General features: G+C 49.4%; 1 protein-coding gene across 2 annotated transcripts; it reads right to left on the bottom strand.

The window, feature by feature from the left end:
- Positions 1-864: 864 nt before the first annotated feature.
- Positions 865-19,270, bottom strand: LOC142563645 (uncharacterized). Of its 2 annotated transcripts, XM_075674228.1 has the most exons (4): positions 18,834-19,269; positions 14,524-14,740; positions 9,919-10,155; positions 865-1,811 (listed from the first exon to the last, which is right to left on the bottom strand). In XM_075674228.1, the coding sequence occupies exons 1-4, from the start codon at positions 19,163-19,165 to the stop codon at positions 1,098-1,100; spliced, it is 1,500 nt and encodes a 499-aa protein (XP_075530343.1). In that variant the 5' UTR covers positions 19,166-19,269; the 3' UTR covers positions 865-1,097. The 2 variants fall into 2 exon arrangements, with proteins under 2 accessions (XP_075530343.1, XP_075530344.1); XM_075674229.1 differs by lacking the exon at positions 9,919-10,155 and having other exon boundaries at positions 18,834-19,270.
- Positions 19,271-19,472: the final 202 nt, after the last annotated feature.

Below are 19,472 nucleotides of genomic sequence, written 5' to 3'. Positions count from 1 at the left end.
CGCGGAAGCACAAAAATGCCGCCGACGTTGTCGACTGCCCGCTGTCCTTAAAAAAAAGCGTCTCACAAAAGTGCTACTTAGGCGAACACCAATATTCACTGTTTCGCTTTGACGTTCTTGTAGAAAACCTGAAATGCCCCACTGTAGAAACGCTGCACAGCGTAGTCTTGTGCTCACTCTCTATCTTTCACTCCCCTTCCTCCCGAGTACGGTGGCACAATGGCCGAAGTCCAGTTGGAGTCCCTGCGTTTCCATTACCTTTTCGCTTTCTGTGCTGAAATCGCAACCTTTGTCTGATCCGCACAGAGACTGTACTGACATTGAAAACAAAAGCTTGGAGTAAGAGATCTACTCAGAGAGCACGTAGGGTGCCGTGGTAACATGACTCTGAAATGGCTGCGATACACACATTGTGTAGCAGCTCGTAGGTAGCAGTGGTATTGTTAAGGCCTACACCGTCACACTTCAATACATGACACATAGTAGAATAGCACCTTTACCTGATACGTGTACCACCGTCACTTGTGTAGTTCCCTCTGTAAGGCAGTGGTTAGCACGAAGACGGAGTCTTAAAGTGATTAACAGTGCTAGAACAAGTACATGTAGCTCAAGCCAAAGTTTCAACATGGCGACGTGTCTTCGTCAGCGCAGTGAGTCCTTGCAGAACATGCTACCCTGACGAAGACAGTCTGCTTTTCCGAACTGTGGCGTCAGATGCATTTCTTGTTCTATCCCTGTCAATCGTCTGCGCATCTCAGCCCTCGCAGTTCTTGAAACGCAGACGCAGATATTTCCAGCGGATCCCTCAATCAGCTGGTTCCCATCGTGCTAATGTGCGTATTCAGACTGCGTCAGCATCGCAGAACATCGGTTTATTTACCGCGCCGAGTTCAACAAGTTACTGAACAACATCGCACGTGCATTCCATCGCTCCCCACCGGATCTGGGAACCTTTAAAAGGCATACCGGTGCTGGAGCAGTTCGTACGACTGCCCGTCGATTTAATCTCGTCTGCGCGAATATTTAAAACTAGAAGGCATCGCCGTTTCGCTACCATATATGCGCATTACTTCTGCAACGATTGTCTATGCAACCTGCTACTTTGAATAATGAAGATTACGCCACATTTGATATTGCGACGCGTCGACCTTCGGGTACTCTGCAAAGCAGACCGTACACAAGCCCCACTGCAGGTCCAGCCACGGCGCGCAGTTCTCTATGTGTAGCCGCACCCTGTAGTCGTCCGTGCGAACGCTTCGTAACGCCGGCAGCAGGGCAAACACATTATCCAGGTCGGACGGAAGTTCTTGCAGTCCGGCGAGGCCGCTGCGGCCGCCCACATTCGTGTGGAGCGTGAGTCGTTCGATACAGTCGAGGGTCCGGTGTTCGAAGGAGAACCGCGGCAGGCCGACGATGAACGCCGTCGTCAGGGCGTCGTCGTACAGTTGCAGCTCGGCCAGACCGGGACACGAGCGGAGAAGTCCGAAGAACATCCATTCGCTCATGGACCTGCCGATGCGCAGAGTGCGGAGACACTGGAACATGGTGTTCTCGTCGATCTCCTCGTCGCGCACGACGCATTCGCTGAGACCGAGACACTCCAGGCCGCGGCAGCGTTTTGCTATGGCCGGCACGCTGACGTCGCCGATGTTGGTCAGCCGCAGGGACTCGAGGGTGAGTCGGGACAGCGCGTCCACGACGTGGGGGTCGAAGCGGCCGTAGCTCGTCAGCGAGGCGAAGCTGAGAGACAGGTCCGTGACGTTGGAGAAACTTGCGGCGTCGGCCAGAGAGCGCTCCGCGGTCGTCGTCAACTGCGAGAGAAGGCGATGGATCGTGGGCTGATTTGGAGCCAACGCATGATCTACGGAATATGAAAAAACTGCGTTACCCTGGCTTTATAAGAACATAAAAGTAAGTGCTTTATCAGAGACATGATAAATCAACATTGTGTCAGGCTGTTCGTGACAGGTGAGTGAAGTGGTGTCGGTGGAGCTTCGGTCTTCTGAGATGACTGCTCAGCATCCTACATAGAGTAAACTGGCGCATCTGGTGGTTTAATCGGAAGCATACATATAACTTGAAGCTTGCGTACACCTTCCTATTCAAGTAGCAGATAGGTGCAGAGCGAGATGACGTAATGTGCAGAGCTTAGCTAAACAGAGTTGCAGCAATATTCTGGCGCCAGTCTTGTTCAAGGAGAAAGTCTTCTTAAAGGAAGACGCTACCCGCCTCCAAAGTGCTACCGAATCATACGTCTGCTATATAAAAGACGTCCTCGACCTTTGTAATACAATCTACACGTCTATGGCAGTCTCACAAAGTACGACATATCCTAAAAGGCATTGCGTATCACGCGTTTAGCCTCCTGGTTTTTAACAACGTTTCTAATATCGACGCCATCGTAAAGGAATGCTGCCGCTACGACCAGCAAAGAACCGCCGTGCCGTCCATCAATCTCCCCGCTTGCTAAATACCACCGCGATATCATGCATCGACCAAGCCCGCCGCCCACATGCGACAACGTGGCTGGCATTGTGCGTCGCGAACTCGAAGCTGCGTTTCCCGCCTCGTCCCTGCAGACGCTCCGTCGCAACAGTATATCTTTAATCCAGTTCATTATTTGCCAGGAATTCGCTAACCTGGGCTTCCCCACCACCTGCCCTGTTAATTGCCCTGACGCTAGTATGACTCCACCTATGGATATGCCCTACCGCAGCCCACCCTTTCCTTCCCGTTATCGGAATCCATCTGAATGGTGCTCACCGGACGACAGGCCGATCTGCTTCTGCGGCGCCCCAATTGGTCACGTTTCTCGTCACTGCCGCAGTCGTTGGACGCCTCCGCCCCGAAACACTTTTTGGTATCCCTCCACTTCACCCCGAAGCTTCGAGTCACCCGCCTCTTCCTCGGCACTTCCGACCCCTCTTGTGCTGCCCGCCCTTACGCTCACTCGCCCACACCACAGCGTCGTCAGTCACGTCCGCCCCAACTTAACCGCTCTACTTACCGTACTCAGGAACCAGCCTGTCGGAAAACTAGGCGATTTGGCACCTCGAGGTGGTGCTGCACTGTACGATTTGCCGCAAAACCCTTCACTAACGCTATTAACGAGGCACAACCTCGTCAATGTTCAAGTAGATGGCACATCTGTCACAGCCCTCATCGACACCGGCGCACACTTCTCCATTGTGAGCGATCAACTTCACCGTCATCTAAAGAAAGTTCTCACACCTGCCATCACTCGGGTCGTACGCATCGCCGACGGCAGAACGGTTGGCGTAGTGGGAATGTGTACTGCCCGCGTAAGCATTGCTGGTCGCCATACTGTCCCCTTTTCAGAGTACTTGCCCACTGACCCCATGACCTGATACTCGCATCGACGCCTCTACTTCATATCTGATTATTATGGGCTTATCGATTGTTCGAGAAATAGCGTCCGTCTTGATCTGTCTCTCCTCTCCGAACCTGCTGTTCCACCCGAGAATCGTCTAAGTCCAACTGATTTTGTTCATATGCCACCGCAGGTCCTCACGCACATCGAACTGTCACCTTCACCGCCAGTTCCAGATGGTGATTACAACGCTGCATCAGTTATTGCCGTTGTCCTCATGCACAACGTCAGAGTCACTCATACCATACTCTCACCGGCCACCGGTGTGCCTTCCCGTGGTGAATTCTGGCTTCACAGAGCAAGTGCTACGAAAGGGAGCATCACTGACCACGACCAGTGCTTTACCAGATCACCGCGTTGATACTTTTGCCGACGACGACTGCTGCGAGCCTTGCAAGTCTGCCAGTTGTTCTAACGAGGACATTGTAAAAATAATTTCAACGAGCCTTTTGCCTGGCGAAGCTGAAGCTCTCCGTAACTTATTTAATTTTTATAGAGAAACTTTTGACCTAAATGACGATCCCTTGGCCCAGACAGCCCTTGTCAAACACCGTATTCACATCGGAGATGCTCTGTCAATTCATCGACGACTTTACCGGGTTTCAATGTTAGAGCGTTAAGTCATTAAGGCAGAAGTGGGCAACATGCCAGCAACAAATATCGTTGAGCTGTCGTCATTTACATGGACTTTACCTGTCGTGTTAGTGAAAAAGAAAGACGGCACGTGGCGACTCTGCGTTCACTACCGGCACCTCAATTGCATCACTCCGAAGGATGTCCACCCGCTACCCAGCACAGATTACGACCTTGATTGTCTCTGTGGTGCCCAGTACCTTTCATCCATCGACTTACTGTCCGGGTATTGGCAAACTGCTGTGGATGATCTCGATGGACTTTATCAATTTAAGGTTATACCCTTTGGTTTATGTAACCTTCTGGCCACCTTTCAGCGCATAATGGGATCTTTACTTCAATGGTTTTAATGGTTAACTAAACTTTGCTACCTGGGTGACGTTATAGTGTTTTCGCCTATGTTCGACGCGCTCCTTGACCGACTCTAAGCCCTTCTTGGTATATTTCGCAAGGCTGGCCTGCAGCTAAACTAAACAAAATTCACTTTGGCTATCGTCAGATAACTGTACTTGGACATCTGGTTGACGCTTCTGGAATCCGATGTGACCCGCGAAAAATTCGCGCCGTCAGACTTTCCTGTGCCGCACTCAGCAAAAGATATCCGCAGCTTCGAATGCATTTAGTCTTACTTCCGCCGCTTTGTTAAAGATTTTCCCACCATAGCACGGCCTCTCAGACACCTACTAAAGAAAGGTATGCCTTTCTCATGCCTTTCCCAGCTGTCGCTTTCTGTCGTCTCACTACCTTGCTCACCACCCCACCTGTCCTCCGCCACTTAGACGTTTCAGCCGCTACACAAGTGCGCACCGATTGCAAGTGGCCACGGAATCGGTGCTGTCGTGGCACAAGTTCTGCGTGGTTATTACCTGGTTATTGTGCACGCCAGCCGCCTTTTGTTACATTTGGAGCGAAACTATTGCATTCCTGAAAGAGAGTGTCTGGCTCTTGTCTCAGTGGTTGCGACTTTCCGTTCCTACCTATATGGCCAGCCCTTTTGTATTGCCATCTACCCTCACCCTCTCTGTTGGCCTTCGTCATAAACCCACACCACAGGGTGGCTTGGAAGGTGGGGCTTGCACCTGCAGGAGTATTCCTATTCGGTGGTCTCCAAATAAGGGCGCCCGAACAACGATGCCGACAGCTTGTTCCGTTACCACGCAGACACGCCAAACGTGGACGACACGGGCGCTTCCACCTGCGTTCTCTCCATCTCCCAACTTTTTAACATGGCCAACGAGCAACGCCGTGACGCCACTTTGCGAACCCTCATTGAGCAACTTTAACTGCGCCGACTGACCTATACATACGGTGGTTCGTTCTCCATAACGGCGTTTTGTACCGCCGTAATTTTCCCATCGACGGTCCTTCTCGTCCTTGTGCCGTCCCTAGACACCTTCGCTCAGCCGTTCTCCGTGAGACTCATGACGCACCAATTGCAGGTCATCTTAACCTCACTCCTGCGTCCGCCGTTGCTTCTAGTATCCCGGATTTTCTGGCTCTGTACGGAGATACGTTGCGGCGTGCGAGCCCTGTCAGCCTCGTAAAAAACCAGGAGCCTTCCCCGCCGGGTATCTTCAACCCCTCGACATCCAAACAGCGCCATTCTTTCGAGTGGTTGGAGCATCTCGGTCCTTTTCCCGTGTCCAAGTCTGGCAACAGGTCAATCGCCGTGGCTACGGATTATGCGGCGTGCTACGCCATAACCCGAGCATTTCCGACCAGCTGTGCAACTGACGTCACTTTACAGCATGGTGCCCCGCGACAGCTACTCATGGACGGTGGTCGTACCTTCCTTTCCCAAGTCACTGCCGACATTTTGCAGCCTTGATCTACAAAGCACAAGCTCGTTACATCATACCATCATCAGACGAATGGTCTGACTGAGCGATTCAACCGGTTCATCACCGACATGCTGTCTAAGTACGTTTCGTCAGACCACCGCGACTGGGACATTGCGCTACACTACGTCACGTTCGCTTCCAAATCTTCACGCCACGAAACTGCCGGTTATTTGCCGTTTTACCTCTTGTTTGGTCGTGACCCTGCATTGCCCTTGTACGCCTCACTTCCCTCTGCTAATGCCTAGAGGAGCGTGTATGCCTACGACGCCCTTTCCCATGCTGACCACGCGAGGCAGCTTGCCCACATTTGTCTGTTGGCACCACAAGCAAATCAAAAGCACGTTTACAATCAGCGGCACCACGACGTACACTTTTCACCAGGTTCCCTTGTGCTGCTTTGGTCCTCTTCCCGTCTAGTGGGTCTCTTGGAAAAAACTGCTTCCTTGTTATAAGGGCCCCTACCGCGTCTTACGTCAAGTCACCGATGTCAGCTATGAGCTTGTCTCCGTCAGCTCTACCTTGTCTTCTGACCTCATCTCATCTGATGTCGTTCATGTCGCACTGCTAAAAGCTTACCACGCTCTTCCTGGCGGTTCCGTTTTATGCATCAGGACGGTGCTTTTTCCGCCAGTGGTAATGTTACGATGAAACGAAGAAAACGACGACGGTCCCCAAGACGACGAAACATTGACACAGCCTGGCTGGGCTGTCTTCGGCCTCCGCCGCAAACGCTCGCTGTTTGTAAATACATTGTAAATAGTTTTAAACGCGTAACAATATACTGAAACCCCTCAAAACCATATATGACGTCATTGGCGCAGCGGTTCATGCCCCAAATTAAATACAGTGCTGTTCCGTACATTACCTTCAGTTTTTGAACAAACACGCCATAGCTCTCCCACCGGTCAAGTGCAGCCAGCATTTATGGCTCATTAACCGACAAATCTGAATTGATTTAGCATTCTGATTAGGTGTTCTTTGAAAGTCAGTTGATGCAACACGCTTGTTACGAGCATGACACAGCACGAGTTCATACAGGGAAGCCGAGTGACTCACGGATGGACGGAAATGTGCTTCTGGTAGCTTTCTTATCTATCTGCTGTTAGTTAACGACCTCTAAGGTAGCGTCCGTAACCCACTCAGATTTTATGAGCACAAGCTCTTCTCTACTATTAAAAGGAGCTTACTCAGACCCCATTAGACAATTTGGTCATACTCTGGAAGTCTTAAGGCGCTGTCTAGGAAGCATTTTAGAGGAAGACTTTTTTCCTGTCAGTTTATTATTAGAGGAGACAGGAGAAATAGAAATGCTGCGTTGCCATCTCACTAAGAAGCGAGCTTCACTGTTAACATCAATATTCCGTCCATGTGCCTCAACTTACATGCGCAAGCAGCATTCCTTCCCTATCTTCTCTCACACCGGGGTCTAGGGACCGCGTCACGTTCACCTCACAAGCTGGACCTTTGGTTTTCTGCTCCTCCTTTCCTTGCTGCATAGCGCCCATCTACTGGCTGTATTGCGGGTTTTTCATTGGACAATCTAGCGAAGTCACGTGTCGTAATCGGTCACGATGCAGGCAGTGCCTCTTATGTAGACACATTTGTGCGTGTGACCTTGATTCTCTGGCTAGAAACGGGGAGCATTCTGGCCGCGCCGGTTTTTCTTTGAAGTTAGAGCTATTTTTTTCATGCCGTGCAACCATTTGATACTTTTCCGAAAAGGTTGCCACCACGTTATCTATGCGCTACACTTGTCTGCTTGCAATGCCCAATCCTGGTGAGGGGCACCCTAACGAATGGTACAACTCGTAGACAAACGTAGACGCCTAGACAAATTTAATGTGGGCTCATTTCAGCACGCGTTTATGGGAACATTTAACCACCTTTTTTTTCGAAGCTGGAAAAAGGCGTTGTAGAGATTGCGGTGCGTTCTAAAAATATATTACTGAAATATCCATTCTTTATTTTAGAAAAGACTTAGATATTACGAGCTCAATATTTACCCTTCTTTTTCTCGCGCAGCCTTTTTGGTTCTGACGGTGCCAGGCGGCACCGATGTCGCTGCCTTGCCGACGGCGTTACGTCACACAATCCATACTTCCGGTCGCCTGCTCTTTTGCTGCACACGGTTAAAATTTTACTAGAATTTGGCGCGGCTCAGCGAATATGCGATTTACGGCATTGGTGCGATTTCTGTTCATTGTCTTCGCCCTCCGATCCATGGTTTGTAAGGTCGTCATCGCCCGGGCAGTTTTCGTTTCGTGCCCGCATCGGTAGTGCGCATAACACCACGCGAATGTATCCCGTGTCGTTACCTTTCGTATTTTTTGTACCAGCGCTGGTAGTGTTGCCAGTACACAACCCCACTTCAAGGTTAAACGGCGAGCGGTGATAACTATCCTTGCCGAGTGTCCCTGCCACCGACAGCGGCGGCAAACAGAGATCCCGTTTCTACCTTTCACCAAATCTGCACCTCTGCGTGATAACGGCAGCGAAGCGCCGACCGGGGACCCGCAGCGTCAACATGTTTTTCTGTCAACGCGGAAGGTGCTAGCCATATGCCTCTCTACCACAGGAACCGCACCTCCCAGGCGCGTACCTTCGCGGGACGCTCGAGCAGCACGAACCTGTCCTGACACCCAGCTAGAGGGGAGTACGGCAATGAAGCATCCGCGGAGGATCAAGCCAGGCAACACATAACCCGCAAGTTGGTCATTCATAGCGAAATTTGAAACAAAGTTTTCGCCTACTTCAACCTGATTAGTTCACTATATCAACTAGCATTATATTATTACGATATTATTGATACGATATACGTTAAGAGTAGGAAAAGCTGACTCATTCAAACACCAGTCCTGATTGACGTCAGCTGTCGGTCAATAGCAGACGTCTACGGGAACGTGGCACATGACGACATCAGAGTCACCGGCAGCTTCGAAACGGTTGACAAGTCCTCTGTTCAAAACGAGGGTGTGCGAGAAAAAGCTTATTCGCGCTACGCTTGCGAACTCCAAGCTCACAACCAAGATTTGCGCAAGCGCAAATCTTCGTCGAGATGTTTATAGCAGCGTATGCTACCGCAGAAAGTTTCCTTTTTTTTTTCGCGAGGAACTGGGAATTTTTTAACGCCCCTTTAATACCGGCTCCGCAAGTATGTATATATGCCTCTTTGCAGCCTGCGAAAGATACACCACGAAGCCATTTCAGAAGAACTACATAGCGGGGCACAGGCGCCACGACTACCTCTGCCTGTGCGTGTATCGAGGACGGTAACGGCGCCTACTGCTAATTTAAGATCTATGACAGCACGCAGCAAACATTCTCCTCCACCGGCTCATACATACACAGAATGGCCTTTGCTGCCCTCTAGGCCCACGGCCATGTCAGCGGGCCCTAGTGGTCATCAGCGCCATGAAGCCAAGAATGATAGGGCCAATGAAACCGGTGGCACTAAAGGCAAGTAAGGAGATGGACACAATGAGAAGGAGAGCGTACAGGAAATGCTGAAGCACCTGGTGGAGTCTATGCGCGTGATTCTCGGTGGTCTCCAGAATCCGGCCACTAAATGTGCACTGCAGGTGCTCGCCGTGCTGGAGCCGCTTATCGCGGCTCTTTACATGCTCTAAAGCTTTCGTTTGGCGCTTGTGCTGCTCACGCAGGGGAGGCCCACGCACCAGCTTCGTCCTAGCGCCTTTAAGGTCACTTGAATTGGTGACTGCTGACGAGATACGGAACCATATAGTGGCTTCATGAATGAGCTTTCTGAATGTTTATTATCAAAATGTTGAACTTGCTTTCACCGTTGCGCATCCCTCTTTTTATGTCATCATGATCCCTCGTCACACCTTTATGTCCCCGTTCCCCCTCCCCCTGTGCAGATTGGAGGCTAGAGCGCCTTAGCTCAGGCCGGCCTCTCTGCCTTCATTCAAACAAATTCTCTCTCTCTTTGAAACCTCCTTGGTAAAACCAGGCAACGCAATGACGCCGCAAAATTTACGCAGCAAACATCCGTCGACTGCAGCTACACCAAACGGTACTAAAGGAGGACCTCACCCGAAGGCTTTTGATTTTGCGGCAGAAGTCGCGGTCCCTGGTGACGCGGGCAACCTCGTCGGCTGTCAGTGCATCCGCCGCAAAGGGAACTCCGTTCTCAGCCGTCAGCGTGCAGCCGAGCCAGGCTTCCTCGCTGGTGACACTCACTAGCGGATGCTCGCGCTTGATGGACGCCGCAGCGGGAAGTTGATCGCCGCCACCACCGACGTTCAGGTAGACAGCCCGGACCGTATTAAGCTACGCAGGAAAGGTGCAGAATGACAGAAAGCTGAGTTGAGTAATTCACGGTGCGGAAAGTAATGCGTACAAAAAAATGCACGCACAAATAATGACGATAACCAAAGGACTGATAATCAGCTGGACGCTCCGGTAGTACAGGAAAAGAAAGACACAAGAAATAAGGAACATAAATCATAAGAGGTTGCTTTATCAGTCAAGCGGTACCTCCTCGGTGGAAAAGCACTAGAAAATGTGTTGAAATGAAAACGTAGAATTGGGTATTCAAATATATTTCTTAGCCACATACCCTAATTATCGTATCTTCATTTTTCTTCAGTAACGCTACATTGCAGTTGCGCGACGCAACATTTCAGAGATTTAAAGTACTGTGTCGTAAGGACATCGAAAACCAGAAAGCCGACCACGTAAGGCTAATACGTGGCACGGGCACACTGATGAGGGGCGATGAATTGTGAAAGTAAAATGGCGAAAACTAAAACAAGAAAACAGCTCATTTTCAATCGATCGCAACGACCAGAATCAACTATGAGAGTATAATGAGCATGCAGCGCGATCACAAAGTGAATAGCTGGAACTATCTCTCAGAAGAATAAAATTTGTCTCAAAGGATACAATAAGTACACAAAGAAAAGAAACGCCCGATGTGTTTTTAACCTGACCAAACTAGTTCCTTGATAACGCTGTGCGGCATGTAAGCCATGAATGCCCGTAACAGAAACATGATGGAGCAATGACTCAAAATCTGCAATACACGATCCCTAACCTAACTACGGTGCGCGACAGCAATACTGAAAAACGTGGTCGTCCTGGAAGATAGCGTCGGACAATGGGCAAATGCAACAGAAAAACCACTCATTATACGAAACGCCGCAATCATAGACACATGGCCGCACCAGCTACCGACCAGTGCCTAGCAATGAAAAATTGTCGTCGATCACGCTGAACGCCAGCCCGCACGGCGTCCGTATGAAAGCAAGGGCGTGAACACTTATACATGCAACATGCGCTGTAAAGCGGCGCAAGATAGTGTCAAGCAAGCACTGAACACGATCGCCAGAACTTGTGCAACCAAACTCTGCAATCAGTGTCGATATCGCCCGCATAAGGCGAAGCCGCAACCCCGTGTGGTTTAGCCAACTCTAGAGGAAAAACTCCCTATGGCGTCCATGCTTGCAGTCGGCGGCAGTGGACTACCGCGCGGTTACCGCCATGATGAATCTATTTGATGCTTGCCTGCATGCCCAGACGTCTGCCCAACGTAGATTGAGCGCTGTGACATTCCCACATAGACCATTGTACTAAAACCTGGTTAGCTCGCAGCGTTCTCTGATGACAAAGGCAGAGCACAAAAGAAATGCAGCGGGTCCAGCGTGCCCTTTTGTTATACCTGTGCAGCGAAGCTGTGTAGAGATGCAGTGTTCAGTGCAAGGTATAGAGATGGCTGAAGAGTCATTGTTCACGCGCAGCTTCTTATCTGGCTCGAGAATGTCCCTAACAAGAAGCTCTGTAATGCAGCGCACCTTTCAACGTAACCAGCGTTATAGGGGTCGAAAAAGCCAAGCTGCTTTTCTGCGCCGTGCGTTTGGGGCGCCCGACCTCCCTTTGAAGGCGCAAATGCGACCGTCCACGCGGTTGCAAGGCGGCGCAACGCATGTGCAATGTGACGCCGTCTCCTCTGGTGTCATCTCTCCCGTCTAATCGTAGCCCCATCGCCCTCTCCACCAGCGGCCAATGACCCGTATGCCGCGGGCGAAGTAGTGTAAGCCATCGCTCTTAAATAACGCCACCGTCTCGCAGCTGCGTGGAAGCTATTCGGCTGGGGGCGAACTCCATCACTGGAAATACTGGCGCCACCGTGGGCTTGACGTGGCATGAGGGATTACGTAGACACAGCGGCCGCGTCGGCTGCTTCGGAGTGTCTGTGAAGAAGCGCGTTTACGTAGGTCAACTAATCACAGGGAATCCTGAGCATGAGAAGGAATTTCACAGAAGGATAAAAATGGGTTGGATCGCATACGGCAGACATTGTGAGCTCCTGACTGGGAGATTACCGTTATCATTGATAAGGAAAGTATACAATCAGTGCATTTTACCGGTGCTGAGATATGGCGCAGAGACTTGGAGACTGACAAGGAAGCTTGAGAACAAGTTAAGGACCGCGCAAAGAGCGATGGAACGAAGTATGCTAGGCATAACCTTAAGATACAGAAAGGGAGCGGTTTGGATCATAGAATAAACGGGTGCAGGCGATATTCAATAGACATTAGGAGAAAAAAAATGGCGCTGAGCAGGTCATGTAATGCGGAAATTAGATAACCGTTGGGCCATTAGGGTAACAGAATAGGTAGCAAGAGAAGGGAAGCGCATTAGAGGACGGCAAAAGACTAGGTGGTGCGACGAAATTAGGAAATTTTCGGGTGCTAGTTTGAATCAGTTGGCGCAGAAGATGAGTAATTGGAGATCGCAGGCTTCGTCCTGGCAGTGGACATAAAATAAGTTGATGATGATGATTACGAAAAAGAAGCACCGGGAAATCGCACGCTGGAAAGACCAATAAACATACAGTGCGACGCAGCTTGAGAAATCGTATTGAAACGTCCTAGAATTTACAAGAAAAAAATACTGAATCGTCGCGACGGCCCATCACAGTCGCCGTAAGCGACGAAGTCTCAATAAAAAAAAATATTTTTTAACAGCTCTGATAGCGTCCACTCAACAATGGTCGCTTGTGTACTGTCAAATTATATTCTGCAGCCTAAAGCTCACGGCACGGTACGAAAACGCGCCCACAGTGCAAGCAAAACATTTGGACATGCATGCAGACGCGCAGTCGGTCGCTGCGAACCCGTGGAGTCGCTGCGCTGAGGATTCATTCTGTTATGGTCAATTCGGTTATACAGACAGCACATTATAAGAACATATTTCACATAGTTTACTCTGAGCGTTTGCCTTTCTTCCCCCCCAAGAAGCCAGTTCGGGATACTCCATCGCGGCGAACGCGCGCAGTGGCGTTCACTGTGCGTATTCGGTAAAGAGATAGCGTCTGCAAACGATTCTATACTTTCAGTTTGCCCAAGATTATTATTTTGACAGTAAAAAACTTCCCTCGTTTTGAGAGTACTGACAAAGATCTTCAGGAAGGCTATACCGCGTGGTGTCCTTATTGAGCGCCGTAAGCCAAACCTATGAGGAGAGCGCCGCGTGATCCTTCATATAGTACTACGCAAGGGAGGTGCTTTCGACTGATGGCGACTCCGTAAGTCCTCGCCCCCAATAACGCACTAGCAAGAGCGGCAGCACCAGCAGCATGCGGCAGCACCAGCAGCATGCGGCAGCCACGGTCGAGAAAGTTCGGGATGGTAAACAATGAAGTTTGGCTTGAATATGCATCACCTATGAGCACCAGTTAACGACATTTTCTCAACTCTGCCTGATTGTAGCGTCTCTCCTGTTCATCACGCCAACGCTATATCACACTGGCCCGAAGGCCAGTGTGATATAACGTTGGCGTTATCAAATGATAATAAAGCGAAACAACCTGACTACCGAATTTTCGCTTTGAAACGAATTTTTACGGAGCGATCCGTACATGGATGAACGCGATGTTTCACAGATCGAAAACGACGACAATGAAGATGATTGCGCGTGGTGCGAATCAGTCATCTTCTCTTGGCCTACCTTTCTTTGTAAACATTCTGTAAAGATATCCTGCACCTAACTCTTCGGATACGTCAAGGTATTTTATCGGTGATTTACAATAAACGTAGTCTTGCGTATACCTCAGGCGAATACGAAACTTATGTGCGTGTTTCTCATCTGGTCAGTAACCCGTGTTCATATTTTTATAAATATATATGAATTTTTTTTGTTCTTAAACTTTTGTCGGCTCCGCGTTCGAGGTCAGCTAGGAGTTTCGGCGACTGCGGCGGTGAAGCCCCCCAACAATTTTGTACCGGGGCGATAATGCGCGCCTTCATTTCTTGTTTATTCAAAATACGTTAAGAGCTGAAAATTAAGCCGTCCGCGCACATTAAAGTTGCATGCTTTTCTATAGACGAAGCAAAACTTAAGATTTGTTGGAGTTCTACAAATTCGGCGGTTGTTTTCCTTTTTTCACATTCACGCCGTTAGCACGCCACCGGAGGAGGTGGATAAAAAAAACGTTGTTTCCAAGCGCTGACCACATCTAGCAACAATTAAAATAGAACAGACTAAACTCCGAGCAATTCACAATAACCAATATTTAGCGACTTCCCTGTAAAGATTGTGCGTTCCCGCCGGCAAACCGGCGACTCTGCCAAAGAAAAAGCTACCAGCACTCTACCAGCACTCTGATTATTACACGCAGCACGCTGTTCGTCCTACCTTAGGGCAGTTGAACAGAAGGTTGACGAAGGTCACGGGCATTATCAGCAGGTGATCGGCGCCCATGGCTGGCGTAGTGCCGAGTAAACACTCAAGGTGCGACTGACTGACGAGTCCTTGCATTCTAAACTCCTTGTCGTTCTGCAGCTTCAGGTCGTGGTACAGGACGAGGGTGGTCGCCGCAGGAAACCATGCTGCCAGATCGGACGCGAGGTTCCTGCATTTGATCAGCCGAGAACGATGCCTGGCAGACGCTATGGTTGGAGGATCAATAAATGTGGGCAAATCTGAACAGATGCGGTCCTGGATGCCTTATTCAACATGACAGTTAGGAATCTTTACTATTTATTTATTATAGGCTTTACACACGTCAAAGAAATTGACCTGGAATACAAACCTGCCAGTAAGAAATAAAATGCTAGTCTCAAATACTGCCTCCTGCATTCAGCCAGCATGTCCCAATCCTGAACGGCCATGCCCATCAACTATCACCACTTCGATCTATATTGACACAAACACACACACACACGCACACGCACACACCATACCTTTAAGACATGCGCAATGGCTGTATGATTCCATTTTACATGTAACCTTTAGATGCGCGTATTTTTACATCAGTTCAGGTAGGGATAAGCATCCGGAACTTCAAAAAACAGGTATAGTATCCGTCAAATTGACGACCATCTCCGCAGCGCAAGAACTCAATACTACTAAACCACGAGATGAAATTACAACGGCTTTAGTTCGTAAGCGCTATTTTATATTGGCCGGCCGTATTCACGAAGATGTCCAGCATCATCATCATCATCAGCCTGGTTACGCCCACTGCAGGGCAAAGACCTCTCCCATACTTCTCCAACTACCCCGGTCATGTACTAACTGTGGCCATGTTGTCCCTGCCAACTTCTTAATCTCATCCGCCCACCTAACTTTCTGCCGCCCCCTGCTACGCTTCCCTTCCCTTGGAATCCAGTCCGTAACCCTTAATGACCATCGGTCATCAACCCTCCTCATTACATGTCCTGCCCATGCCCCCCCTTTCTGTTTCTTCATTTAAACTAAGATGTCATTAAATCGCGTTTGTTCCCTCACCCAATCTGCTCTTTTCTGATCCCTTAACGTTACACCCATCATTCTTCTTTGCATAGCTCGTTGCGTCGTCCTCAATTTAAGTAGAACCCTTTTCGGAAGCCTCCAGGTTTCTGCCCCGTACGTGAGTACTAGTAAGACACAGCTGTTATACACTTTTCTCTTGAGGGATAATGGCAACCTGGTGTTCATGATCTGAGAATGCCTGCCAAACGTGCCCCCAGCCCATTCTTATTTTTCTGATTATTTCAGTCTCATTATCCGGATCCGCGTTCACTACCTGCCCTAAGTAGATGTATTTTCTTAGCACTTCCAGTGCCTCACTATCTATCGTAAACTGCTGTTCTCTTCCGAGGCTGTTAAACATTACTTTAGTTTTCTGAAGATTAATTTTTAGACCCCCCTTTCTGCTTTGCCTCTCCAGGTCAGTGAGCATGCATTGCAATTGGTCGGTCCCCCGAGTTACTGAGCAAGGCAATATCATCAGCGAATCGCAAGTTACTAAGGTATTCTCTTATGCCCAATTCTTCCCAATCCAGGTCTCTGAATACATCCTGTAAACACGCTGCGAAATGCATTGGAGAGATCGTACCTCCCTGCCTGACGCCTTTCTTTATTGGGATTTTGTTGCTTTCTTTAGGGAGGAATGGAGGACTATGGAGGACTATGTCCAGCATCAGGATGGACTAAATATATATGTCTTAATAACAATTCTAGCATAAGAGCATTTATTGAATACGGGCCCCGACTAACTTTTCGTACTTAAACTGGCATCCAGCGATATTTTACACGGATCTGCCACGGTAGCCCAATAACTCGGGCGTTGCGCTGATGAGCTCGAGGTCGCTGGTTCAATCCCCGCCGTTTTGGGCGTATTTGAATGCTGCCTAAATGCAAGAACACTCGCGGACTTACTTCTAAGTGCACGTTAGACCAAAAGCTCAACAAAAGTGCGTACCGATCCCGAAATGTGGCGCAGCCTAAAAATGTGACCACGACCTCTCTCACAGGCGCTCTTCGTTCAAACGAAAAAAAATCCTTTAATGTTTTTCGAGCGCTGGGCGCAAACGCAGCCGCGTCACAAGGGTCCCTCCAGCACACGAGTCTGATGCTTAAGCGTGCTACGCCGCGAATGCCCGAGGCGAAGGGGAGACTAATTCTGCGTTCGCACACACGGGAGCACCACGCTTCTCGGAGGACACGCGCGGACTTCGCCGACGCGCTCGCGGAAGGAGGCGAGAATTCGCGTACAAAGGCTGGGTGTGTTTTAACTGTTCCAGCCTCCTAGGCTCTTTGCAGCGGTCGCAGCCGGGTGGACGTATCCGAAACGTCCGAGCTTGCACCGTGGTTTTGGCGGCGCGACTCAAATTGTTCCGCCACAGTGTCGAGTGGCAACGAGAGTTAAAATTTCATTCTAGGGTTGTTTCTTTTTCACGTGCAAAAAGTCACGACATGATTACGAGGTACGCCGCAGTGACGGACCCGTGCATTTTAAGCGCCTATAGGGTTGTTAACGTGCAGCCAATGCACGGCACACGAGAAGTAACATGCTAACTTGGGCTGGTTGGTATACATATCTGAGGAAAACTAGTAACAGCGCTGAACAATGACACCTGACTAAGACAAACGAAGAGCTGTCTCTGCATTTGCAAACGCTGTCTTTGTATTTGCAAACGCTGTCTTTGGATTCGCAAACGCTGTCTTGGCGTTTTCGCATTTCACGCCCATCGCAATGTGGCCCCGCTTCCGCGTTCTGCCCGTCACCAATGTGACCTTCGGTAATGTACAATGCACGATAGAGAGCTGGCGGAGTCGGTGTATGTTCGAAAGATAGCTGAATAATACCATGTCAACAAACTGGGGCAGAATGGGAAAAGCGTTCACGCAGGGTGACAAGCGATAATGCAGTACCTTCTGTTTGGTAAGGGTCCCTCGAAAAGGGATCGATCCAGATTCCTCCGTGGGCCTAAAGGCGAAACCTTGCACACAGCTTTTCAAAAAGAAAAAAGAAAGCTTGACAGACGAGGCCACCCACCTTTGGGCTCAAGAAGCCTGGTCTAGCAATAAAGTTTATTTATCTCTCTCTCTCTCTCTCTTGACAGAACGCAATGCTCGCTGAATAATTTTATTGCTTGCAAAATCAATTTACCAACGTCGCCACACTCAATCTATTTAGCAAGGAACGCTTGCTGCAGAGATACTCTCAAACCATCGTAGCCGTTCGTATAATTATGATCGGTAGTGTCGCGTCATATGTGACTTTTAAGTTTAAAGAAGCAGCATCATGCGTTTTGCGTAGTCTCTTACTGAAAACGTACAAAGGAGGCCGGGCCACACAATGTGTCACCGGCGAGTCTCCTGTGCTAGGCGGTAACGGAAAGAGGTTTACCTCAGAAGAGTGTAGTTCATCCGTATGTTAGGGATATAAATCCTGACGCCACTCACGGAAGGAAACAAAGTATTAATTTAACGCGTGAATCATTTAACCACGCGTGTTTCATGTAGAGGCACCTTTGGAATAGTTTTTACGTGGTCCGTCCGTGTATGTCGACGCATCGTGTACATTTCTCACGCGTTCACATTTAACGTTCAGTTAAAAAACAGCGTTTGTGTCGCATCTATTCTTATCCATGTCCGTTGTTCGCGCAGCTGACTGGCGAACTTTGGGTGAATCCCAGCAAAAAAAGAGCTAAGGTCTAGCAAAACAATGGAGTTGTGGCAACATGCTGATCTTCATAAATGTATACCTGTACCACAATGGCATCCAAGCTCTCACTGAGTGGGCGACTTCTAGACGACTGAATGCGCTCAATGAAATCAAAGGTAGAATTCAGAAAGCTTTACGTATTTAGGTACAGCTCATTACTGGCAGGTCACTTCCGTAAGTTCAGTGTTCGCTGAGCCGATCCGCATGCCTGTTCTTAGGAATCGTTCCAGCGCACAAATTGTGAAAGCGTACAGCGTGCAAGCGTACACAGCGTACAAACTGTGTACAACCTCTCAATGTGAAAGGTATACATTACCCTCCTGAAAGCTATGGGAGCGGGCATGTTTCGTTTAACCAGCGTTCCGAGAAAGAAAGTGCCGCTTACGTCCAAAAAACAGATGCAAAGAACACGAAAAAAAAAACGCGTAAGCTTCTGTCTGAAGTCATTCCGGTTCTTTCCTAGTGGAAAAAAATATGCGAGCATTCGCCGAAGGAATGCTGACAGGCTCACCTGTTATGAACTATGACAAGTGTGGGCACATTCTTCAAAGCCTTCTGGGCAGCTTCGAGAACAGGGCTGGACTCGTTAAACTCCTGGCACCCGGCGAAAAGTGCAGCCCCGACTTGCAAACTGCCAACCAAGTCGCTGTTGGTCACCAAGTCCTGCGGACTCATGGTCACTCGCCGTTTGTCTTCGTTGAGGACGATTCCGCTCGGCGCCGAATGTTTCCCTGTCGTCCACGCGCTTTCCAGCTTCAGGGCGACGAGGCCCTCGCTGTGGACGAGGTCGTCGGGGTCTCCAAATTGCCGTATTATCGTTGCCATCCTCTCTGCCGAGGCCATACTTCCGAAGCATGCGACACCTTTCCTGTGGATACCGTGGTACACAGAAAAACATTACATTCCAACACGTGCTCAATTTTAGTGCTACCAGCATTCAGTACTGACGTCGACAGAATTACGGTGACCTGTCTTTTTTTTCTTTTTTTCCCCTTAAATGCTTCTTCGTCATATCTTCCAGCAAGGTATTATGCTCCCGATCGTTCAACACAACACTTGGCACGCTTACCTGCCTGCTTTATCAAAATAGAAAAAGACTTTGCCCTCGTGTGGCTGCTGTTCCTTGTCAGCGTCAAGCCTACCAGCGAAT

The sequence above is a fragment of the Dermacentor variabilis genome, chromosome 11 (genome assembly GCF_050947875.1).
Source record: "Dermacentor variabilis isolate Ectoservices chromosome 11, ASM5094787v1, whole genome shotgun sequence".
NCBI classification, from domain to species: domain Eukaryota; kingdom Metazoa; phylum Arthropoda; class Arachnida; order Ixodida; family Ixodidae; genus Dermacentor; species Dermacentor variabilis.
The sequence above is the reverse complement of the archived record's forward strand: the minus strand, read 5'-3'. Positions and strand labels throughout refer to the sequence as shown.